The sequence below is a fragment of the Drosophila eugracilis genome, unplaced genomic scaffold, assembly GCF_018153835.1.
Source record: "Drosophila eugracilis isolate 14026-0451.02 unplaced genomic scaffold, ASM1815383v1 contig_1858, whole genome shotgun sequence".
NCBI classification, from domain to species: domain Eukaryota; kingdom Metazoa; phylum Arthropoda; class Insecta; order Diptera; family Drosophilidae; genus Drosophila; species Drosophila eugracilis.
The window spans coordinates 345,254-369,064 of record NW_024572708.1 but is presented as its reverse complement, the minus strand read 5'-3'; the positions used below and the strand labels follow the sequence as shown (position 1 = coordinate 369,064).

At 42.8% G+C, this 23,811-nt stretch overlaps 8 protein-coding genes across 9 annotated transcripts; 5 read left to right on the top strand and 3 right to left on the bottom strand.

The window, feature by feature from the left end:
- The first annotated feature begins 95 nt into the window (after positions 1-95).
- LOC108110064 lies at positions 96-1,742 on the top strand. Its single transcript, XM_017218944.2, has one exon. The coding sequence runs from the start codon at positions 228-230 to the stop codon at positions 1,740-1,742; it is 1,515 nt and encodes a 504-aa protein (XP_017074433.1). The 5' UTR covers positions 96-227.
- A 1,350-nt stretch (positions 1,743-3,092) lies between these two features.
- Positions 3,093-4,413, top strand: LOC108110065 (glycolipid transfer protein 1). Its single transcript, XM_017218946.2, has 4 exons — positions 3,093-3,225; positions 3,302-3,357; positions 3,828-4,085; positions 4,145-4,413. The coding sequence occupies exons 1-4, from the start codon at positions 3,093-3,095 to the stop codon at positions 4,310-4,312; spliced, it is 615 nt and encodes a 204-aa protein (XP_017074435.1). The 3' UTR covers positions 4,313-4,413.
- Positions 4,349-5,637, bottom strand: LOC108110067 (transmembrane protein 17B). Its single transcript, XM_017218948.2, has 2 exons — positions 4,914-5,637; positions 4,349-4,854 (listed from the first exon to the last, which is right to left on the bottom strand). The coding sequence occupies exons 1-2, from the start codon at positions 5,028-5,030 to the stop codon at positions 4,435-4,437; spliced, it is 537 nt and encodes a 178-aa protein (XP_017074437.1). The 5' UTR covers positions 5,031-5,637; the 3' UTR covers positions 4,349-4,434.
- Positions 5,638-5,641: 4 nt separating this feature from the next.
- On the top strand, positions 5,642-6,028 carry LOC108110068. Its single transcript, XM_017218949.2, has one exon. It carries the CDS (start codon positions 5,648-5,650, stop codon positions 6,011-6,013), a length of 366 nt encoding a protein of 121 aa, XP_017074438.1. The 5' UTR covers positions 5,642-5,647; the 3' UTR covers positions 6,014-6,028.
- LOC108110062 lies at positions 6,016-9,814 on the bottom strand. Its single transcript, XM_017218942.2, has 6 exons — positions 9,633-9,814; positions 9,101-9,577; positions 8,338-8,964; positions 7,779-8,278; positions 6,213-7,726; positions 6,016-6,155 (listed from the first exon to the last, which is right to left on the bottom strand). The coding sequence occupies exons 1-6, from the start codon at positions 9,738-9,740 to the stop codon at positions 6,112-6,114; spliced, it is 3,270 nt and encodes a 1,089-aa protein (XP_017074431.1). The 5' UTR covers positions 9,741-9,814; the 3' UTR covers positions 6,016-6,111.
- A 228-nt stretch (positions 9,815-10,042) lies between these two features.
- LOC108110066 (UDP-N-acetylglucosamine transferase subunit ALG14 homolog) lies at positions 10,043-10,755 on the top strand. The gene has a single exon (XM_017218947.2). The coding sequence runs from the start codon at positions 10,117-10,119 to the stop codon at positions 10,690-10,692; it is 576 nt and encodes a 191-aa protein (XP_017074436.1). The 5' UTR covers positions 10,043-10,116; the 3' UTR covers positions 10,693-10,755.
- LOC108110063 (DNA-dependent metalloprotease SPRTN) lies at positions 10,695-13,396 on the bottom strand. The gene is made up of 4 exons (XM_017218943.2): positions 13,189-13,396; positions 13,014-13,130; positions 12,564-12,920; positions 10,695-12,449 (listed from the first exon to the last, which is right to left on the bottom strand). Exons 1-4 carry the CDS (start codon positions 13,288-13,290, stop codon positions 10,800-10,802), a joined length of 2,226 nt encoding a protein of 741 aa, XP_017074432.2. The 5' UTR covers positions 13,291-13,396; the 3' UTR covers positions 10,695-10,799.
- A 6,507-nt stretch (positions 13,397-19,903) lies between these two features.
- Positions 19,904-23,665, top strand: LOC108110091 (arginine/serine-rich coiled-coil protein 2). 2 transcript variants are annotated; one of them, XM_017218983.2, is made up of 4 exons: positions 19,904-20,044; positions 20,349-20,624; positions 22,177-22,335; positions 22,417-23,665. In XM_017218983.2, the coding sequence occupies exons 1-4, from the start codon at positions 19,982-19,984 to the stop codon at positions 23,512-23,514; spliced, it is 1,596 nt and encodes a 531-aa protein (XP_017074472.1). In that variant the 5' UTR covers positions 19,904-19,981; the 3' UTR covers positions 23,515-23,665. The 2 variants fall into 2 exon arrangements, with proteins under 2 accessions (XP_017074472.1, XP_017074473.1); XM_017218984.1 differs by lacking the exons at positions 22,177-22,335; positions 22,417-23,665 and having other exon boundaries at positions 20,332-20,515.
- The last annotated feature ends 146 nt before the right edge of the window (positions 23,666-23,811 follow it).

Here is a 23,811-nt window from a genome sequence, read left to right as displayed (position 1 = left end):
CTTCTGTCGATAACTAGTAGATTTCTATCGATTCTGTTTCGATAACAATGCTTGCCTGAAGGGGTTATACAGCAATTAGCTTTGATCCGCTAACGTATCGGTTATACGATAAATCTGGCAGCATTGGCCCGGTGCTTTTGTTAGGATTTTTCAATTAGATTTTTAATATTAGTTTCATTTATAAAAGGAAACGGATACGGAGGTGGAGATTCTGGTGAAGATTGGCAATGAGCAGCGGCACCGCCGGCTGCAAGCGCGTGCACAGCATCGAGGTTGAGCAGCCGCTGGAGTCGGAGCGGGTGGAGCACGGCCTACTTCTGGTCAAGGGAAGATTGGTGCCCAAGTGTTCCACGGCGCGGCAACTGAAGGCCACCCTCGATCTGCCCGAGCATTTGTCCCGTGAACAATTGACCCAGCTATCGTCCACTGGCGAGTTCAAGCTACTATTCGACTTGGAACACGGTGATCCAGAGGAGAGAGCCTGCCTCTTAGAATTGCGTTCCTGCAGCGCCGCCCGTTCGATTTGTTTCAAGCACAAGCCCCGCAAAAGCTCCTACCGGGTGCAACCGCTCTATCTACTTTGCCGGGACGAGGAGAAGCCTCTGGAGCAGGAACGTGAAGTGCAATCCCAAATTGATCTCAATTTGCGTTTGGTACAATCCATCTATGCCCACAAATTGCAGTCAGCTGGCTTTCCCAATCGCACATTTACCCTGAATGGACAGTGTTGCTCCTTCCGAAGCCAATTGACCAAGAAACAGGCGCTAGAAAAGAGCGAGGACGAGCTGTGGCAGCACTTTGCCGGCGAAATCATCGCCTGTCCGCAGTGGGGCCAACAACTCCTTCTCAAGTTCGTGGCTTTTGTAGGCTGCACACGCTACGACGGTGAAGGAGTGTTAGCCAGTGGTGACTTCTCGTATGCCAACATCCGGCGACATCTGAAAGGCCACGCTGCTCTCGGGGGCGGCGGACTGGCGCTCTTTGGCAGTGCCCACTTTTACGCTTGGCCCAAGAGTTTTGCTGAGATCGGCGACTGTGTGCGGAGCACCGAAAGGGTGGACATTGCCCGTCTACCAGACGAAAGCAACTATAGGCGAACTTACGGCGGCGTATATGCCAGCACCTTGGGTGCCGTGTGCCACGAACTGGGCCACTGCTTCGATCTGGGCCACACCACTGAGGGGGTGATGGGTCAGGGCTTCGACTATCTGAATCGTGTGTTGACTGTGGACCAGCCCACAGAGCATTTGCCCCAGAGGATTGTGGAATCGAGGAGATCAGCGGGATCTGTTGCTCCTTCATCGGATGGGGGATCCTCATCTGGCAACCGTCCTCGCTTCACCAAACTAAAACTGCAGCCCAGTAGTCAGCTACTGGACAACTATCACAACCAAAGACTTAACGATAGCTTCTATTTTGCTCGCAATTGTGCCGTGATCCTGGCACATCATCGCTGGCTCAATTTGGAGCTGGAGGAGACAGCCGCCGCTAGCTTTGAACCTGCTGAAATCAAATTGAGCTTCGCCACCAGAGAGATCGTGTCCAGCAGATCCATTCGGCTGGTCGAGCTGCGGTGTAACCAGAACAGCCTAGTTGCCCACTACGAAGAATTTGAAGGGACATCCACGCTTCGCTTTCAGCTGCCCGCTTCCCTGTGGCATCTCCTCGCGGAGCAGTGCACCCATTACGTTTTTGTGCTGACCACCAGTGGTGACACTAAGCGGCTTTCCTGCGACTCCTAAGATTGGAAGAGTGTAGAACGTTTGGAGGAGCAGTAGTCTTATTTGGATTTCAAAGTTCAGGTTAGTTCGCTTTCTTTATTCTGCATAATGTTAAATACTGTATAATTAGACCATTAGTATTAGGCTATTAATTAATTTAACTATAAAAAAATGTAAAATGTGCTCAAGGTATTTCACATTTCAAAGCGTGGACCCTCCTCAATCATAATTTAAAATTCACATATAGAGTGACCCATTTTGGCAGGAGCACCTGAACTGCTCAAGCTTGTGGTTTTGTCGGAAGTCAATCCAATTAAGGAGCAATCAATTAAGGTGATAAACATTCTGTTATAGTTTTCCAACCAGCCAAACAAACCCCCTGATAACACCACCTATCGTCGTTGAGTCATAGCTTTATTATCAATTTCTTGGTGACGTTCGGTTGTTGCTTTCCCAAAATCAAATTGTGAGTTTTATAATGATAGATATATAATAAAAAAAAATCACCATTCGATAAAGGTTTTGGGTAAAGGAATCACGTACATAAATCAATGGAATTTTCAAGAGCTGATAACCTTATCAGTTGATTACTTTTATTAAAAAATAGGAGGTAGCTATTTCTTACCTAACTATTAATTTTTTATTTTAAATGTTGATTTTGTGATATGCGATTTATAATATATATATTTTGAATAATGTTCACTGTGATAATTTCCAACTACATCATTTAAGTATTACTTGTTGATCTAAAGGTTTAGTCATAATAAAAAGTTCTCATAAAGTGCTTAAAATTCAAATTAAAATGTACATTTTTAGATTAAATTTGTATAAATTAAAGTAATTTAATAATTTATAACGAGCTTAATGCCAAGAAAATTTTACTTTTTGCCCATGGTGCCCAAGTAGAGCTCCGATCGAATCCGGTTTTGTGCCAACTGCTGTTGAGTTAGCTCCATCGGATCGAGCGCTCTTTCGCTCATTGGCTCTCAGCGGATTGAAGCTAAGACACCAGCTTGCTTGTTGTGTTGTGTCAAATGGGTTAGAGCTTTGCCCTCTTACCCTTCCCCCTGAATAGTGAATTGAATCTTGGGGGCCAGGCAAAATAGTATTCCACTTGTATTTTACTCTCCATTATCGCAGCAGCGAGGGAGAACGTCGTTCGATAGCGACGATTGAAATAAAAGCGAAAATACAAAAATCATAGCAAATAATAATATTCAACTTCGGCGCTGGGTAATAACGATAAGATAAACACCGAAAATCGTGTTTGAAAAACTACAAATTTTCGCACCACCATTTGCAGATTTGTGGTCAGTCTTCGTTGGGATTGCTTTGCGGTCGGAACACATTAAATCGAAATAGGAGCACATAATGGCAGCCAGCGAGGGTTCGGCGCGAATTCAGTTCAAGGCGTTGAAGGGATTTCCGGCAATCACCACTGATACTGATAAGCTGGAGACACAGGCCTTCCTCGCCGCCTCCAAGGAGATAGTAACCGTCATAGGTGATAACGCACCCAAACCAATCAATTTAACTACCACGTATACTCATGTGTGTTTTATTTTACACTTTTGTTTCAGAGAGCTTCGGCAAGCTATTTACGCCCGTAATCAGCGACATGAACGGAAACATAAACGTAAGATCGATAAGCAAGAGGAAATATGTAAATTACAAGTTTAGCTCTTGAAGATCAAGATCATGATTGGTTTCCTCGTAAAGTCGTATCGAATTTTCAACTTAAAATAGTTTAAAAATTCCATTTCATTTGATTGTGCAAATGGAGTTTCTAAAAGATGTTCATTATTAATTTACAATAACCTTGATATAATTATTTGACATCAAAACATGAAGCATCCATAATTTCAATTATTTCGTTAACGATTTTTAAATGGATCTGTTTTCTAGAATGGAACTTTTACTTTTATTTATAATTTACCATTTACTATTTAAAAAAATTCTATTTAGATTTCCAAAGTGATTTGATTTTCTAAAGCATTGGAAATGATCAAATATATTAAGGAGGTTAGAAAGTATTACAGATAATATATATTCTTTTCTTTTAATATAAAGTAATATATTAATAACACTGATCCTTTTGGTTTTTAGAAACTAACGAAAGCCTACGGAGTGGATGTCTTGAAATATCAATATCTGGAGGATTTGATTGTGCTGAATGTCAACGTTGACGACTTTGCGGCCAACGCTCTGCTTTGGCTAAAGCGCGGCCTTCAGCTGATTTGCACTTTCTTCGAGAATATCTACAACGATGCCCAGGCCAAGGAGGCATTGAAGCAGCACCTGCAGGACGCCTACGAACGCACCCTGAAGCCCTATCACGGCTTTATAGTCCAAAGCACAATTAAGGTGAGTTCGATTGACCCTTCTGTCTTTTTTTGTATATTTACAACGACCCCGCCTTACAGATCATCTACAGCTGGGTTCCTACACGCAGTCAATTGCTAGGCCAAGGAGCAGCTCAGGTAGAAAATATAGAGGTGCTGACCAGCTTTCTGCCTACTATGCGTGCCCATTTGGACTCAATCGATGCCTTACTGAAGGCGCACAATCTGGACGATGCACGGAAGGTGTGATCGGTGCGATCATACCATTCCTTAGCTTAGCTTAGCTTAAATAGCTTATACTACTTTATTATTTATGCCAATGTCCAAGTAAACCTCAGAGCCTTACTACACCCCTGCTGCTTCTTGTTGATTCACTTTGATTCCGGGGAGCGTCGCACCCGTCGCTTTTGCTCACTGGATGTAGGCGATCCTATGGCCGATAGATGCTCCTCCATTGGCAATTCCTCCCCTTCCGGCGGCATTGACATCTTCCGTCTTGGTTTACAGATTACAAAGTGAATCAGGGATACGATTACTTCTAAGACCATCAGTGCAAACACAGCATTCGTGATGATGCGTAGCCATAAACTGCGCCCGGCAGCCGACAGGCGGAGAAAAACCATGGCTGGTAGCTGAATGCAGGGTGTCACTGTGAGCAGCAACCACATGGCGGTGGCTCCAGAGCATAGGTTCACTGAGTAGCCGGCGTACAAGCGCATGGATTCAGCGGACACGGCCAGGCTGTAGGCCACCAGCATGGATAGACCCTCCCAGTTCCACAAATGATTTAGCTTAAGGGCAATAGCAAAAAGGTTAATGCGAAAAGAGTATTTCTAATATGTTTACTCACTCGGATGAGCATGTGTATCATGTAGCTCATGGCCCAAACCATGGACACATAGGTATTGGCCTGCAAGAGCATTTGAAGCACCAGGTTTGCCCGATGTGGCGCCACAGAATATGCCATCTTAACTATAGTTTTCCAAAAGGCGTTCTGATATTTACAATCCAATATCTGGGTGTTCTAGTACTCCAATTTAATATAGATGTGGACTACTAAGATGTTGGCACTTCCAGCACTTTCGTTTGTTGTACTTTTACTTGGTTGTCAGGGTAACGTAATCAGCTGAAAAGGACGATTTAGTTCTCAGTGCTGCGACTCGAGGGATATACTGTCGGTTGCTGGACTTAAGCTGACTGCTTTTACACTCAAAAAGAACCTTTCGTTAAAATATTACTATTCCATAATATAAAATGATTTCTCCTTTTCTCTCCAAGATTTATATTATTTTTGACACTTAAAACATTCCAAAGTAACTTGATTAAAGAATAAATCGAGCATTAACTTTTCTTATTAAGAATCTTCATTGCTCAACGCCACCGCTACCTAATAGTTTTAAATTACTTGGTAGCTTTTCATAAATAAATAAAAATTAACAATCTCATACTTAAAGAGATTTGAAAACACAGGAAGCACTATTTTATGGCGTATCAATTGACAAAACCACCATGACATAAACTATTTAAAAAAGCAAAGCTAAACGAATAAGAACAACTACTGCGAAGTTCAAGATTGACTACGACATGCAGCAGCAACGGGTGAGCTGCTGGTGTAGCTTGTTGTTCATCGTTCTGGCCAACGCCATCTGGCAGGTGTCCCTGGGTATCACCACGAAAGACCGTCGGTCCCAATGCCTGCTTCCACGACTGATCGGACAGACCAATTGCTCACCGTGTGCCGAGCTATATGTTTTCAATCGGAACAGCGGTTACCGGCGATGTGAGCACGTTAACGGCCGATGCTTCCAATTTAGCACAGTCTTCACCACCGCCCGCATGTGCGAGAGCACCTGCCAACCGTTCATACTCCGACCCACGCTCCACGAGAAGACCACTCCGGTGCCACTGATATTAGAACCATTCATGGACAGCGATGAGGAATCTCTATGAGATTTTTAACAAAAATTGCGCACTTTTAATTGATTTGGGCATGGGAATGATTGGTTAGGATGGTAATGTGTAACAAAATCATTTAAGGACATTCAGATCTAACAGGGAACACTGGTGCTGATAGCCACTTCCAAGGCAGTCACTGCAAGATAGAAAGATTGTAAGCCAAGATCAGCATTTTCAGCCATTCAAAACTTACAGAATCCGTGGTCGTGTTTGTACACCAGCGAGCTAAGAATCTCTGCCAGTGTCTGATGGCACCGTATGTATGTCATCTCGATCTCCAATACCTGATTAAGAGCCAAGTACTCCATACCCCGGGCGTCTGTATCGCTATCCGACTTACTGTCATCCGAAAAGGTAATATCCAAGGAAAGGGCATCGTTTTCGCCCAGATAGCTGGCACAGGTTGACCACTCCATGTCCAGCACAAAGACCAGGTGGAAGAGCTGATCGAGGGCGATGCGAAAGGCATCGAATTCGCCGGTCAGCAGGCAATGGGTCTTCAATAGCGACAAATACTCGTCGTGCAGAGTCCTCAGCTGTCGGATGTTCATGCACTTACCAATCTGCAGCTCAAACTGCTGACCCAAAGCCTGCATAATGTGTGTATGCAGGCTGTTAATGAGGTAAATCAACCAAAAGCGCAAGATCTCCAGCCGACGAATGGTTAGTCCGAGCAAGTCTAAAGGTTCATAAGGCTTTGTATTGCGGCGACGCAAAAAGGCGAGATTCTCCAGTTTCCAAACTGCCCACTTTAACTTTAACATAAGACGCCACACCGCATTGTAGTCTTTCATATGTCTATCCGTTAGGATTCGCTGCATACCCACTGGCATGTCGTAGACCAGTTCGAGAGCCTCCAGGGCTTCATATACTTTAGATGAAGTGCAGAAAACCTTTGATATTATCTTCACTTGAAGGTTGTTAGCCAGATGGGGGTATTGTGGAAATAACACCTTATTGAGTTTGGAATTGAGGACTGAACCCTGTGCCCAGTTTACGGTCTTCTCAATTCGCGAGAAAAGTGCATTGTAGTAGGGCAGGAGTATATAGTACGCCTCCAGCATCATCGTATGCCGCAGGAACCGCAAAATCTCGCCCATCTCCAGTTCTTTGCGGTAAGCTCGCATCGCGTACTCATTTGCCAGACATTGCCTCCTTTGTAGAATTTCCTGTAATGCTTCTGGTATCTCTGACTTTATCTGCAGGCAAGTGGAGCGGTCTAAACGTCTCAGTATGTTGAGCAATTGAATTGGCTTTTTTGTGCCCCGTTCGCGTCGTCGATCTAAGAGTCGCTGTTGCACCGGATTTGTAAACTTTACAAAAAAATTAAGGTTCCGAATGCCCTGGACATTGTTCGCTAGTCGCTTATCGGCAGCAAGCAGCATGTCTTCCTCCAGATCTGCGGCTTCCACATCATCCATTGATAAGCTACTACAGTAAACTTTTAGATGACTAAAGACGGTAGTGGTAAGCTCATCGTATAGCGATGGCCGTTGGGTTTCGTTACTGGTTGTCAGCATCTCGCCCAGCAGATTAACGTTAGCTAGCAAGTCCTGCGTTTCTCCAGACTCTAGAGCGTGTTCCAGCAGTACCTTGTAAATGGGGCAGGAGTGCAGTTTTCTGAAGATCCCCACGACTTCTAAACTTTCATTAGGATCCAAACAACGTTTGCGCACATAACTACGACGATCCGTGTCACCATCGACCCTTAAAAACAAAAAAGGTTACAAATTGGATAGCCAAAATATTAAGCTATTACCATCTCTCGACGATAAACTCGTTCAGGTGATCTTCCAGCGTGGCTTTCCGCCACCAGCCGTCAAGGATATTACAGTATCGCTTCAGGGAAACAAGCAGCAGGCCTGTGGCCAGCTTTTGGCGTGGCAAATGTGGCAGGGTGTGCTTGTAGAGTCTAGATAGCAAATAGGCACTGCGCACGTGCGGAGGTCCTATATCCAGGATAACATCTTCGGCCAGGGAGCGCAACAACTGAAGCTGGCAAAAGTGTTCCTTAAATTTAAGCATAAAATTGATTAACGTGTTTCTCGCGGGATCCCTAACTACATGCTCCTCGTAATCGATGAGAAGCTGTCGAATTGGTTGGATAAGATCCCGTAAGGCGTAGGCAAAGCATTCTACAGTACCCACTGGGCAGTTGCCACCATAGTGCAATGTGTGAACATCGATGAAACGCCGCAGCTTCATCATGTCCTCCAGCGCTGGCACAATAATATGTTGCAGCAGACTCTGCAGTGCGCTCTAGAACAGTGAATAATTATTAGGATATTAGGACTAACATCATAGTTACGCGTTCTTACCGCTGTCATAGTGCAGATGGCAACATTATTGCGGACACTGATGCGTCGCGTCTGCGTATCGAGCTCGAAAAAACAACAGTTTGTTGGACGCGCAAACATGAACAAGATTTCCCTTAGCAGGCAGGACTCCGTACTGGTTTTGGGCAGTGGCAGATTTAACAAGCCACCAGAAGAATGGTTCAGGAACTGCAGATAGCTGACGGCAAAGTTGTCAATTGGATTTTCACCCGAAGGCAAGGCGTATACCTTAACAGCATCGCGCCACCAGTAAGTGTGTATTGTTCGCTCAAGCACATTTGTATTCCGGTCACTTTTCTTATACTCGGTTGCTATTGCTGGCAGTTTTGGTGCATCCAACTGGATCAATCTACTTAATCTGAGTGGACTGTCCTTATAATAGATCAAGGTTAGCGCTAGAGGCTGGGTAATCTTGAAGACATTAGGCTTGATGCCACGGTCCTCGTGAACCGGGGGCAGATAACTTGTGTTTCCACTCTCGATTGGAGCAGCGACTAGCATGGCCTGCTCATAAACAGTGGCCATGTCTGTGAGGCTCCGCGAGGTGCCTTCATTCTCTTCGGGTCTCAAAGTACTCGATGAGTCATAATCCGATTCATCCGACCAGTCCTTTTTGGAAAGAAAAAAAGTGCATTATTATGCTGCACAAGTCTGAAACTATTAGTCTCTATTTTAACTAAAGCCAAAATGACTGCGTTTAACTAGGTAATAGGTAATAGGATAGGTAATAAAATTAGAAGCTTACACTCAAATCTTCCGAGCTTTCATCCTCTGGTGAGTCCAAAAAGTCCTCGCTTAGCAGCGCTGTCCAATCCACATCCGTTTCGAACGAATTGATCGGTGTCTGGCAGACCGCAGCCTCTCGCTTCCGCCGCGCTGCCTCGTCAGCACTAGCTATCATAGACATCCTACGATGGTTCATCTCAACCCGGTTGCGACGTATGTTCTGAATCGGATCATTGCTCATGAGGAGCAGGAAGTCGAGCACTGTCCATCCTACATCCGGATTCTGGTTCTGTTGGATTTCAGGCAGTGCCAAGAACTTATTTGCCATTTCCCTAATAGTATTTCCGAACGTTGACATTCCCTCTATCCGCAAACGTTCCACCAGCTCGTCCAAGGTGCGTTTCACATCCTTGCCACTGGGGCTCCAATTCCAGCGGTGCTTGGCGATAATCTTCAAGGCCAGACGTTCCATCTTGCGCAACTCCCGCTGGCTGGTCTGCGTTAGAACATGGATAATTTGGATCCGGGAATACATCTGCTTTCAAACTCACCTTCGGATCAGCTAGATTTCTGACTAATTTCTTCACATTTTCATCGTTGAGGGCGTTCATCTCTGCGCCGGTCAAATTTCCGTAATCCCGATCTGCAGGAAGTGCCATTTTGCTAAGTTTTTGGATTAAAAACTAAACAAAATGATACACAAATGGCGCCTTCCTGGCAACAAAAAGATTTCTCAACCGGGAATAGCTATCGGTGAGGTTATCGATAACACTGAAACTATTGGTATGATTAAGGATCACAATTTACACTATAAAAAACACCTTTGAATAGGGTTTCTGTAAAGAATCATGCCCACCACGGAGCATCCGAAATGCACCGGAATCATCATCTTTTTTCAGCTTTACACCTAATATAAATTGTGGTGGAACCACCAGGGAGCTAGTTCAAAAAACACAACTATCGATTAAATCCATAGAAAAAAAATGTAAACAAAGTCATATGTTCTTAATTTGAATTGAATTTCTGGACAGGATCATGACCACAAATCCGCTTCATCCCACCTACATAATCCTAGGATCCGGCGGTCACACAGCTGAGATGTGCCGCCTGACGCAGGCATTGCTGCAACAGACGAATACCCATCAAGCAGAGAAGTACCAGTCGATACACCTGATCCTGGCCAACAGCGACTCCACCTCTGAGCACCAGTTTAGACAGGCCCTGCCGGTAGAATCCAAGAAGGCGGAAGTCTTTAAGGTGCCGCGCAGTCGTAGCGTGGGCCAGTCCTGGCTAAGCAGCATCTTCACCACCCTGTGGGCGCTACTGTGGTGCTGCTACCTGGTCTGGCGAGATCGCCCCCAACTGATCCTATGCAACGGACCCGGCACCTGTGTGCCCTTTTGCTATGCTGCCTATATGTGGCGACTTCTTGGACGACTGCCAGCGCATTCCAAGATCGTTTTCGTAGAGAGCTTCTGTCGAGTGAAGTCGCTCTCTTTGAGCGGACGCCTGCTTTTGCCGATAGCGGATCTCTTCGTGGTTCACTGGCCAACGTTAGCAACACGCTATGCGAATAAAAAGAACATGCGATATTTTGGGCGCATATTGTAAGAGTTTTTTACTCGAAAAATGCAAACGAAAAAAATCTTATAGTAAACAATTCGAAAAAATTAACATTGTGGCTAGCTTCATATGCTTGGTATAAGGAGTGGAATGTCCTAACGCTTACTTTTTTTTTTGCAGAGAGAGCGATGCGCCTCCATCTGGTGGCCCATCAACTCTTGACCGCAATTGAAACAGCTAATGGTCTGTTTGTATAGATTGCGCTGCCGACGCTGACGAGGAGTGAGCTCATCCTCGCTGGACAACACTGTGGGCGAATCGCTGGAAGAGCTTAGGTTTAGCTCGTCAATTTCCTTGTCTGTGTATCCGACGTTGCGAAGAATTTGCTTAGATGAAATATTCTTTGACTTCGCTTTAGAGCCTTTGGAGGTATCGGTTGAACTTGGGCGGCTGAATTTGGACTTAACCGATGGCGGTTCTATTCGTACCGTGATAGTACAGCCCTCGAAATGATTTGCCAGTTGCGTACGCTTCATCTTCTCAAAGCAAATGGGACAGGAGACAATGTCGTTATCTATATTGCTGGAGTATTTTGAGCAGCTTGGCTGCACGGCGTTTTCCCGCTGAAACTCTTTCAGCAGCGTGTCCTCACCGAAAAGATCATCGATGATGGACTGATCGGCTAGTTCTGTGGCCGCTGTAAGACTGTCATTGTTAGCTGCAACCTCATCGTCGTATTCGTCATCAATGAACTCTATATCGCCTTCGGAATATGTCGATTCATCTTCCATTATCTCTCGCTTAATGCACAGAGTGCGCTCATGACTGCTCATGGTATTTCTACCGCCTGGTATAATTGATACTTTCGTCTCCGCTGGTTGACCATCATTATCTTCGTCGCTGTCGACCAAATCTATCACGGGTACTTCGACACCTCTGATCATCAAATCATCGTCCCAAGATTCCCAGCTTACTATATTGTCTTCATTAGACATACGACGTCTCTTATTCCCGGTCTTTACTTCAGGTTTATCTTGCTCCTTTGTAGAATCAACCCCACCAAATCGCTCTAGGCGCATTTTTCGGAGTACAGATGGATCGGGACTATCATTAGTAATATCAATGACATCCTTACTATTAGATCCACCAATGCTGTAACCATGTCCGGTCATTTCAGTAGTTGTTTTTAAACCTGAACTTGGAGGTTCTTCTTCTTGATTACTTTTGTTGAGGTCGCCGAAGCTTTTGACATTTGCGCCACGGGGTTTAGCCGCAGCTGGTGGCTTGGGGATGGTAAAGGGATCGGTGGAGGGTCCTGGATAGGAAGTGGGTGGAACGGCACTCACAAGATTACCCAGAAGAGCAGCTTCTGTGGCTTGTTTCTTGGCTGCCGGCTTACTCAGCCAGTTGCGTATGCCATCTTTGGGGGCAGCCAAAGGTGGAGCAGGCTTCTTTGCCTTAGGCTTCCCCTCTGGTTTTACAGGTTTTGATGGTTCACCAATTTTCATGAACGTGCCGCCACATTCTCGTTGGTGCTTCTCCCACCATTGGTCATTTGGACCGGGTGCCCGGTTGCTGGTACGCTTTACATAGCCCTGAAACGGTGTGCGGTTCTGACAAATTCCCGTGCAGCGCCAGATGTGAGTGCGATAGGCGGCGACCTCGTCGTGGAACGAGTGATAAACGGTAATGTTGGTACCCGCCACCTTATTAATCGTCTCCATGATGCGCTTAAAGTTGGGCCCATGACCCCCATTGCCTTCACGGATGTTGAGCACAAAGCAGTAGGCGTGGATCATTTCGTGCTGGATAAAACCAAAAGGAATGTGTTATGATTAAAAATACATATAGCACTGCAGAATATAAGCACTTTAATGAGTAAACTGCGCAATGTAAATACGCAATTTATAAATCCTTACCAGCATAGTTTCAACAAGATCCTTGCGTGGGCGCAGCTTGAGCAGCGGCTCGCTTAGGCGGATAATAATCTCCTTAAAATGTCGATTGCCTCTCTGGTAGCAGATTCCTGCGCACGAGTACATCCGCTTGCTCCATTCGAGTGCAACGGCGCCCAGGCGCTTCTGGAAGAACTTATCGTCGAAGCGGACGAACATGGAGAATATGTCCGGATTCGGATCGACCAACTCCCATTGCGGATGCACCAGGTTCATCGTCTGGTTTAGATAATCATCATGGCTGTCCTGAATGGCGCGCCTTGGCTCCTTTTGCGACGCAGCGGGTCCAACCCTTGTGGTCTTTTTGTTTTCCATTGGTTTCTTTTTTGGTTTTATATATATAACAAGAGAAGTTTAGAATTCGGGTTAATGTGGAGTTCAAACAAGTAATGCTAGAATGTTCATGCCACTCACTGATTTTGGGTAGACGAACTGGATACTGGTGTCCAAATCAGTGGCCCCGCCTCCTTCGCTCTCACTCTCGGAGTTTAGAAGGGCCTGCATCTTTAGGGCCATCTCATAGTCTGATTCCTGCAAAAACTCCGTTATAAGGGTTATCAGTTCCTAATTACCATGTCTAACTACGTACTTTGTTGACATCCGCACTTGCTGCGGTGTTATTTTCTGCTTGGTCGGAATTTAGCTGTTTGTGCAGCATAAGAGCTAACATATAGTCGCTATCGTCCGACATGGTGTAAGCCCCGTTGCCTAGATGGTAATTTCCAGCTACAATTTGTGGCGCTATTTCCAAGAAACAAATTGTTTTTAAAACAATAACTTTATCGATATGTGAAGGAACAAGTTATCAACATGACTCCGACACATCGATAGGTGCTAGTATAGCGATGTTGGTAAACGGGAAATTTTTGTTCTGAAAATTCAGTTACAAAATTTTTAAAATTGAATTAAATTAGTTTACCCATAGTTGACAAGATGTTTGTAAACATAAATTGCGCTGGCGGCACTGGCGAGGAGTTAGGTCATCCTCGCTGGACACCACTAAGCGCAAAAATTCACTAAAGTTTTGAATTTGAATTAAATTACTGTACCTCTAATTTTTTTCAAAGGTAGTGAGTACAGCAAATTAAAATAAAATTGACCAAAAAAATCTTAAAAAGGTTATTTTTAAAGAAAATAAAAATGCAAGCAACACCATTTAACAAAGTTTGAAAAACCATTATTTTTCCGTGCATTTCACGCAGTGTGACCATTGAGAGATACCTAATTCGATACCATATGGTAGTCGGTATTAAGAAAAGCTTCTTTCTCTGTACGTTAAAAAAGAAAAATATTTTTAATGAAATAAATATTCACGTGCACTTCAAATTAAGTTAAGGCTATATTAAAGAATTACGTAGCTGTGAATTAATCATTTAAATTTAATATCAATTTACAAATTAAGCCCTGAATAGCAAAATTGAATTTAGCTCAAATTGTATGTGTTTAATTTAAATCATAATTATTTTGATAGCTTTCCATGTTAATAAATTATAATATTCCACAATCAATGAAAATACCATATAAAGTCCATCTCTAGTTGCAGCGCCTAAATTTAAATTCTTGGAATTAAATGTAATTCGCGCATGCGCAACATTACATGGAAGTTGGCCCTCTCATTGACTCTGAAGAAGGAACCCAGCTTGAAAAGCTTACTAACAGTTATATCAGTATATTCAACATAACAAACACGAATATTTAAATGAATTCTTCAATTGTATTGGTTCTAGGGAGGGGAAAAGTTTCGTGTATAAAGCCAAACAAATAAAAGCATCGATATCGAATGTCCTACGTATCGATGCTGGTGCATTGTCAATTTGCAGCTCATCACTTGAGGATTCGACATTTTGCAAGTGCTCGGTTCCGTTTCCGGAAAACTGCAGTCAATTTGAAAAGTGCCGGCAAGTAGTAAAGTGCACAAAGCAAAAAGAAAAATGAAGCATATTAGCAAGCGACAAAAAAAGCGACAAGCAGGTGCCGAAGAAGCTGATCCCCAACAGGAACCTGAGATTGCGGGTGCTGTTGAGAACTTCCCGCCGGCTAAGCCGAAAAATATTAATAAGAAAACTGAAACTAAACAAAATCCTGCAAATCTGGTAAGTCTACTAATCAATTTTATATTCAATTATTAAATTTTTCCCGGTTCAGGTATCCACCACAAAGCATACTCATAACAAGCCAGTGCCACCGAAACCACCGGCCAACGGTAAGTCATTCATTATCTCCTCCGATGAGGCTCGTCTGTCCGGCGTCATAAACAAAACTCGCGGAATATAAACAAATCGCTCATTCAGAAATTAATACTATGGTGGGCTTTAAAGGGGGGAACTTCAATTTGCTGACCACGGAATTGTTAGCCAAAATAAATTAAGTGCGAAACCATAACAAAAACATATTTCCCTGCTATAAATTTGTGTCATAATTAAACAATCTTTTGCTGAAATGTCCAATTCAAATCACATGTTTACATTCCTAACAAATTCTTTTTCGCGAATTGCTCTCGATTTTTTACCGGCTTATATTTCCGTTTTAGCCATCTCGCTCTTTTGCTCATACTAGTGTTGGTTAAACAAATACAAGTATGTGTAAGAATGCCATAAAAGAGGGAGAGGGAAGTAAAATGGTGCCTGTCAAATTACATTCACAATTATAAACACAATTTCCAGTTTCCCTCATTATTCTGATTTTCCCTTTAAGGAGTGCAGAAGTCAACAAGCGTAATTCGCCGGCACTTGAAATAAAAAATTAAAAAAAATATAAAATAGAAATGTGTTAAAAAGAAAGTGTCAACTTTGAGACGCCATCTTTAATGTTGTGTCCGTGTAATTTTAAGGAACCAAACCAAACCAAAAAAATATAAAATAGAAATGTGTTAAAAAGAAAGTGTCATCTTTGAGACGCCATCTTTAATGTTGTGTCCGTGTAATTTTAAGGAACCAAACCACGTTTTTCAACTTCTTTTTGTACCTTCTTTTCTCTCGCATTGTCTTTACTTCGTATTCAGTGTTTTTTTTTTTTTTGAAATAAGAAAAATGGAGTCCGAACTTTTTCAGAAAGTAAAAATATTATGAGGTAATGTAATTTTACTGATTTTTACCAATTTCCCTAAATAAGTAAATTATTTTTACGGTTTATATTAACATTAGCAAAGCTTTACACTTAATTATATACTTGAATAATAATATGTATGGAATATTCTTCTCTATCCTCGTTTATTAAAGAAAAATGGAAGCTTTCCTCGCGAAATATTTCGAACTAAGTTTACGTTTTATTGGATATTTCTTTTGTATATGTTTCAATTTGATTTAAAATTAAAAATAATAATCCCAAAACACCTTATAAATAGTAAACTTAATGACTTAATATAAAGCCACTCCTTTCTAGAGTTTGTTCTGGAATAGGTAGTAGAATATTTTATAGTAAAGATCTCTTGCAAATCATATTAGAAAATCAGGAAACACCTATCAATCTACCTTGTTGTATTTATACATAATAATATATAATTACATAAGTATGCCATATCTGAACATTTGTTTCCCACTCACAGACCATCGCAGACAGGATCGTTCGCCAATTGAGAAATTCAAAGCCCAGAGCAGCAGCAGTAGTAGCAGCAGCAGCAGTAGTAGCAGCCGCAGCTGTAGCCAAAAGAGCACTTACTGGACAAGCGGAAAGACGATGAACAAATACAACAGCAGCAACAGTGGCGGTAGTCACCACTCTGGTGATCCGGAGGTGCGCAGTCCCCGTGCTTCGATATACCACTTTCAAAACGCTCAGACCGTTACTCTGGGCAGCTTTATTGATCCGTTGCTGTCGAAGCTAAACGGGGGTAAATCATCGCCAAAGTCCCAGGAAAAGCCATCGCCGTCATCCGATGATGAGTCAGTAGTCTACATTAAGCCATGCACTTTTTCGATCGCCGAAAAAGACGATATACCTCACAAGAAAGATGCCAATATCCCTTTGTCGGTACCTAGTAGAGGAGCCATACCACGCACTTCAGTGCTGGTCAATGAACCGGATGTCGTGACATTGATTAGCATAGATATAGAAAGATTAATCGAAAAGAATGAGTTTCCGTCGCCAAATAATTGGAGCAACCCGTTTGGCCTTTCCTTTCTCAATCCACCCAATTCAGAGAAGACCGGTGTTAGTCTTTATGTTGGCAGCAAACACAATCCCATTGGCTACGAAATGTTGAAGGCCAAGAAGCAAAGGGAAAATCTGGAAAAGAAGTGTCGTCATGATGTGGCGAGACTAATACGAATGGTGGAGAGAGTTAGGTATCTGTGGAAGGAGTGCACACTTCCGCGTGGCAAATCAATTTGGAGTATTCTAAAGGTACAGGTTAAGGAACCGGAAGTCAATGGTCCCAAGCACAAGCAAAGGCCGCCACAGAAACAAAATGCTGAAGTGAGACCATACGGTCAGTATGGTCAATATCCAAATCCTGTTATTGTTCCACCAACCTATGTCTGTGCCCCGGGACGTTGGATTCCAACGCAACCGTACAATTATTATCCCGTCCATATTGGCTACTGGCAACCATACCGACAGCGACAACAACTTGCCCAACCCTATGTCAACCGCCCCCTGATCCGTCCCACCAAGCATGACAATTGGTGGGACAATGTGAACTTCATCAATGTCATAGCACAGATGGAGATGTTCCTCGCCAATTTGTCACCAGTTGAGATTTACGCAGCCCAAATGTACGCCATTTATGGCGAAGCCTTTTTCGAGTCTGCCTTGGGCAGATGCTATAAGGATAGCCGCCCCCACGAGAATAGTGTGGTTCCTTCGCCATATGTCCAATATCACCCATCCCCACAGCCAGTTTGCTATCAATCTGCTGTTCCAACGAATCACCAGGTGGGACGACCCCCTATGCCGTATCCGCCTAACCGCCAGATGATGGAACACATGCAAGTGAGTATTGGGGATTTTAAAAGTATCTCTTAATCTTCTTATCTTTCAGTTGACACATCCAATGTGGAACCAGCGACCTAGAGAACAGGCATCTTACCCAAGGGTATCTGGTCAGAGAGAGGACATGACCGCACACAAGGCAAGTCCTGGTGCAATGGGTTCAAGTAAGGACTGTCTTTTGAGTGACTATTTCAAAATTATACCAGCTTGACATTTATTCGCTTTTCCTTCTTGGTTTATCAAAATAATCCAAAATAGTCATTTAACACAAGAATAGTTTATATAGAAAAGCTAATGCACATATTCAAAGCTAGAAACATAGATTTGAACTCGAACACGAAACATGACACATGAAATTGTTACCTTGTTCCTAAAAGTAATAGCTTCCAATATTTCCGCAGACAATGTTCAATATGGAGGCCAGCAAAGGCGGCGTTGCGGCAATGAGTCGAACTCCGACAGCGACTGTGATCCATACTGGATCCACTGGTAGTGGATCGGTTGGACCAAAGGACTCCGTCTCGACTGCCGAAGCCCTCACCTTCAACAGTACGAACTTCCCACCGCTTCCCGTGCCTTCCAAGAAGTGCAGGAATTAAAAAGAGAGAGAATCAAACTTAAGAAATATTAATAACCTGGTGCTGGTTAAATATTAACCATTAATATTTTTATATACATATGTATATATATATATATATATATATATATATATATATAATGTTTTTTTTGTAACACGCATGTATCAATCGAAGATGTAGTTGATAATAGATCTCCACTGATCTAAAATCTAATATCATTTTAAAAAGCACGCACACTTCCAAGACTATCAAATAAAACTACTAATTTTCACGTCTAACTGGAGATTGGAGATACCTCATTTGTATCATAACTTTGTTATAGAAGTAGTTATATTTATTTTATACATATTTTAACATTAATTTAATTTATTTAATAACGCCATTTTTTACCATTCCCTTGCCAAGCAAAATCTTAGTCTAAAAAAATTTTGGCAGCCATTTTTTCCAAGTAATTTGTATTAAATACAAATACTTTGTTTTACAACGTTTATAGAATTTATTTTAATACAAAAACAATGCCAAAAAATTTCATAAAAATCAAATTTTTATGATATAATCTATAAAAGAATAAAACCGCGTACCAGCAAAACTATTTCTATTACTATTTTACTTTTATACTTATATTTAAATGGTTAATTTTATGTTTTAGTGAAGGGAAAACAAGATGGCCTCTTTATGTACATTCCTTCTCCTCCAACAACGCGTGTTTTTTACAGGATATCCGGTTAGGTATTTTCTATTTCCGGATTAGTCTCCATAAATACAGGTTTGGATTCCCATATATCCGGTACTTTGATTATAGAACCTATAACTAAACAGAGCCGCGTATTAAGAAAGGAAAATAATATGTCTGAGTTTTTTATTTAGACAAAATTATTTATGCAATGATTCCTGCATTTTAATTCATGGAGAAAACGGTCGACTGCTTGCGACCTTCTCATGGATTAAAACAGTCTGCGGCGTTTCGGCTGTTTTCCCAAAAACTCCGGTTTGGTAACGTCTATTTCTGAAATGGAAATATTCATATCCTCGATTGCTGGATAAACCTCCATGCTTTCTGGCTTGGTATTCTCGATTTCCGGTTTCATTTTCTCGATATCCATTTTCTTCTGGTTATACGATTTCTTCGGAGAATCGGACATCTCATCGCATTCGTCGATTGTAGGTAATCCTGGAGAATATTGGTATTTGTAAGGCTCAATGTATTCCGTATCACGGCCGCTAAAGCGAACAATCTGTTCTGGAGACTTTATGATCGTTATGGTGGATTCCAGACGCAATTGACGCATTTGACCAGCAATTTCTTGATCCAAGCTGGCTATGCTGACTAGGGAATTAATGTTCTTCCTGGAACATTGGCGTAAATACTCCAAACCTTTTCGTTTTCCACTAATTTCGGTCTTGACGATATTTTTTTCTACGTTAAGACATCGCTCATAAAGACCCCAGTTATTACAGTCCGTTTTCTTGGGCGAATCCATTTTTATTTAATTTGTTTTTCTTGAAAAAATCTGGCCTATAAAAGAAGCTAGTCGCAAAAGAAAGGATTACTTTTGAAATATTGACAGCTTTGGCAGGAAATAATAGTGCTGAAAGCGTTTTGGTTTAATAATACCAAATCCATTTCAGTCGTTGCATTTCTAATATTTTTTTTGTTTTTCTTAAATATTTTCTAAGAAAGAGAAAGTTGGCGCTTATAATTTTAAGTTTGCTTTCTAGCTTCGATAATGGTACGAATTTATCGATATTTACGAAACCGATAATCACGTCTGCCATCGATGTCTACAGTTCCATCCCTACTTTCTGGCCTAGCAATTGATTACATTTTTATTACTGAGCTCGGTCTCTGAAAAATATATTTTTCGACATTAAGCAATGGAGGCCCTGGTGAATTATAGTAGCGAGGACGAACAGGAGGATGCTGGCTACCAGATACGGGTAAATATAGCCACACCGAAAGGCCGGGACAGCTGAAAACTATCTAAATCGTCCGAGCGCATTTTGTGTACACTTTTCTTCTATCATTTTTTCTTCTTCATTTTGCCCTTGCTTGTGTGTGTGTGTGTGTGTGTGCGCTAATGCGTGTATGTGCAAGGCGTTAAAATATATAGATAACTGATCACCTAAATAGCAAAAATATTCAAAACCAATCCACTTAACTTTTAATTTAGTTAAAGTATCCTAGTGCTTTAGTAAAATAATGCGAATTTGCTGTTTCTGAATAGTTGCAAAATTCCCCTAGGCACCACAACAAAAAAAACTGCAACAGCCGTATGTTAAAGCAACAACAAATAGTAACTTCCTAAAGCAGAGGAATAACCACAACAATAACAATGGAAGCAGCGACGGCGACGTTGACGCCTGCAGAGGCAGAGATAGCAGCAACAACAGTCCAAGGGAAAAGGAAAGAGACAGAGTGAGGGAAAAGACGAAGAGACGCAATCACACTCCTCCGCTGCCGACGTCGCAGCAGCAGCAGAATCACAGGAGCAGTAGTAGCAGAGGCCGTTTTGATGAGGTAAAGAATTGCCGTTGCACCAAATCGATTTATTTCCTATATATACCATATCCTATATACGATATACTTATATATATATATTTATATATGTGTGTGTGTGTGTGTTTTTGGGTTGGAGCGGATGCGAACGTGAATCTTCCATGTGCCATTCATTTCCTTCCGCTGCAGCAATGCCAACTGTGTTGCCAGCAGCACTTACAGTGCCGGGCAATATAATAGCACACCGCATCAAATCAATAATGCAGCCTTGTTCTCAATTTCTTTGGCCAATGAATTGTTCTAAATTTCGCATTGAATTAAGGACATGCTTGCAAGGCAGAGCTTTAAATGTAGATTTTCATACATAAAATCTCTGGCAAAAAATAACCATCTTGTTAATATCCAATTGGAATTGTATCCAATGAGAATGATAAAGATAATGAAAACTCAAGAATCAAAATTAATATTTTCTATAAGGTAGTGGGATAATTATGTAGACTAGTTATAGCTTTTCATATCATCAAATCTAAAATTAGCGAACTCGTTATTAGGGCTTAGCCCCAATTAAGATTTAGTAGTCAATTGTTTTCCTGAGCCCTTGGCCCATTTGCAACGCTATTATTTTGTCCGCAGATGTAGCCTTCAATATATCCGTATATGTATGTAGCTATGAATATAAAAATCGATCTGCACGATCGGGGACATGCGCTCCAACCCTCCCCCTAAATATAAATTGTGTAAATTTAGCCACTGCCAGCTTGTTATTTATGAACCAAAATATGAATTTAAAAAAAAAAGAAAATTTCTGTTTATGTCGGTCTGCTTGTGATTACACACTTTGTTGTTGTTGTTTGGCCAGCTTAGTTAAGTTTACAAACTTTATATGCCAATTAATATTTAAATGACTAAACTCTACCATTTTATTATCATTGTTGTTGTTGTTACGTAAACGAAACCAAACCAAATCAAAATGAAAAGACATTTTCAAAACAACCAAAAAATAAATAAAAGAAAAGAAAAAGAATAGAAACCTGACCTACGACCATTGACGATATCCCGATCGTAGTAATCGCTCGATAACCAATAGCTACCTCGATAATGCGACAATCAATCAGATTTGTAAAGACTACTGTAAATGTAAAGTCTTGTGTGCTAATCTGTGGCTGTGTGTGGTGGTGGGTGTGTGTTCCACCGAGAAAAGAATGAGAAAAAAAAAATATATATATATTTCAGGACACACTCACCACACACACATGCCCGCACATATACACACACACCCATTCACTGGTGGCGCGAAAGCGAGAGAGAGAATGCGAAAGCGATAGAGAGAAAGAGATCAAGGCGCACGAAAGTGAGTATACAAAAAAAGCGATCAAATAGAACTTAACAACTCTCTAAGCAATCTAGGATACCATGGAAAGGACCTCGGGCCCCAGCTGGTGGCCCACAGCCCATCCTCTTTCATTCCCAGCATCTAGCATCTAGACCTTGATCCTTTAGCAGCCACCGTCGATTCGTACATTCATTCGCTCTAATATAATTCTCCTCGGTGGGTTGCTTCTTTCCGTTCCAGGAACCGCAGCCCAGTAGCCGTCACCGCCAGGAGCGGGATAAGGACAGGGAACGGGACCGGGACCGAGAGCGAGAGCGCGAACGGGACAGGGACAAGGATCGTGAGAAACGCGACCCAGAACGCAGTCGTGAAAAGGGACGCGACAAAGATCATAGCAAGGTGAGAGAAAGTTTTCTTCTTACGTCAATCTGAAATCCACATTTCTTTTTTGAAATTTCCTAAAAAATGTTTCAATTTCAGGGCGATCATCGCCATCATCGTACCAAAGACGGCACAAGCCACAGGGAACGGGAAAGGGAGCGGGAACGTGATCGGGAAAGGGAGCGCGATCGCGAAAAGGACCGAGACCGCAAGCGTTCGGAGAAGAGCGCTCGCCACCATGGTGGCAAAGAGCGTCACCATCATCACAACTCCTCGACCTCATCATCAGCCGCCACTGCAGCTGCCAATGCAGCAGGGCGTCGCTCCTATGATGATCGCAGTCGTCGTCGCAAGGACTCCCGGTCACGATCCCGCACGCCGACGGGAACTCCACCCTCTCGTCGTCGCCAGCAGTCACGTAAATATCGTGAACGGGAATCCAGTAGTCGCTCCAGATCTCCTAAAGAAGCGCAATCCCAGACACTACGCAGTGGAGCAGTAGCTGGCGCTCACCTGCCTCTCGGGAAATCTGGTGGAGGAGGATCCTCGGCAGTAATAACAGCGGCAGCTGCAGCGGCCGCTTTGGCAGCCGCCAATGCAGCAGCAGCCGCTATGGCAGCAGCCTCTTCCGGCGGAGGAGGTGGCGGTGGCCTTCTACCGACGCCCAATTACGCACCTAAGATACCATCGCTAATGTCCCTGGAGTTGAGTACTCCAGCAGTAGCAGCACCTGCACTAGAGCCCATCCAGCTGCCCAGCTACTATAATCCGGGCATCATCAATGCCAACCGTTATGCGGAGCAACAACAGAAGCGTAAACTATTGTGGGGCTCTAAGAAGAGCGAGGACTCTGCGAACAAGTGGGGCAACGCCCACTTCTCACAGGACTCGGACGGTAAAGTGGCATCGAAGTTTATGCGTCTGATGGGCATAAAAAATGCAGGTCCCTCCGGCGATGGCGAAGCCGGTGGCGGCGGTGACCACATAGAGCCTAGCAACGGTAGTGCAGCAGTCGACGCAAGTGGTGGAGGAGCTGCACCACCAGCAGCCTCGGGCGGAGTGAAAGTGCCCACAGACGTCCAGCAGCGCCAACGCATGTTTTCCAACATGGAGCAGCAGTATGAAATGGCGAGAGCCGCCACTCACACGATGCGCGGCGTTGGTCTAGGTTTCGGCTCTCAGCCACGTACTTTCTAGACGTGCCCGGATTGAAGGACAGGCTCCCTACCAGGCTGTAAATACCATGCCACTCAACTCAACTCATTAGTCATGTCAAGATGTTTCTCCTCAACCACTTTGTTTGTGTTAAGCAAATGTTTTTTGATTTCAAATAAACGTTGCAACCGAATTTATGAAGTGAAGTGGTTTATATTTTATTTGAACGTGCGATAAATTTCTAACTAACTAATTTCCATATTTGGCTTAGTTTTCTGTTATCTTATTTGTTTTGGTTTTTGGTATAGTTATTCCAAATTTGTTAAAAATTATTGGAAA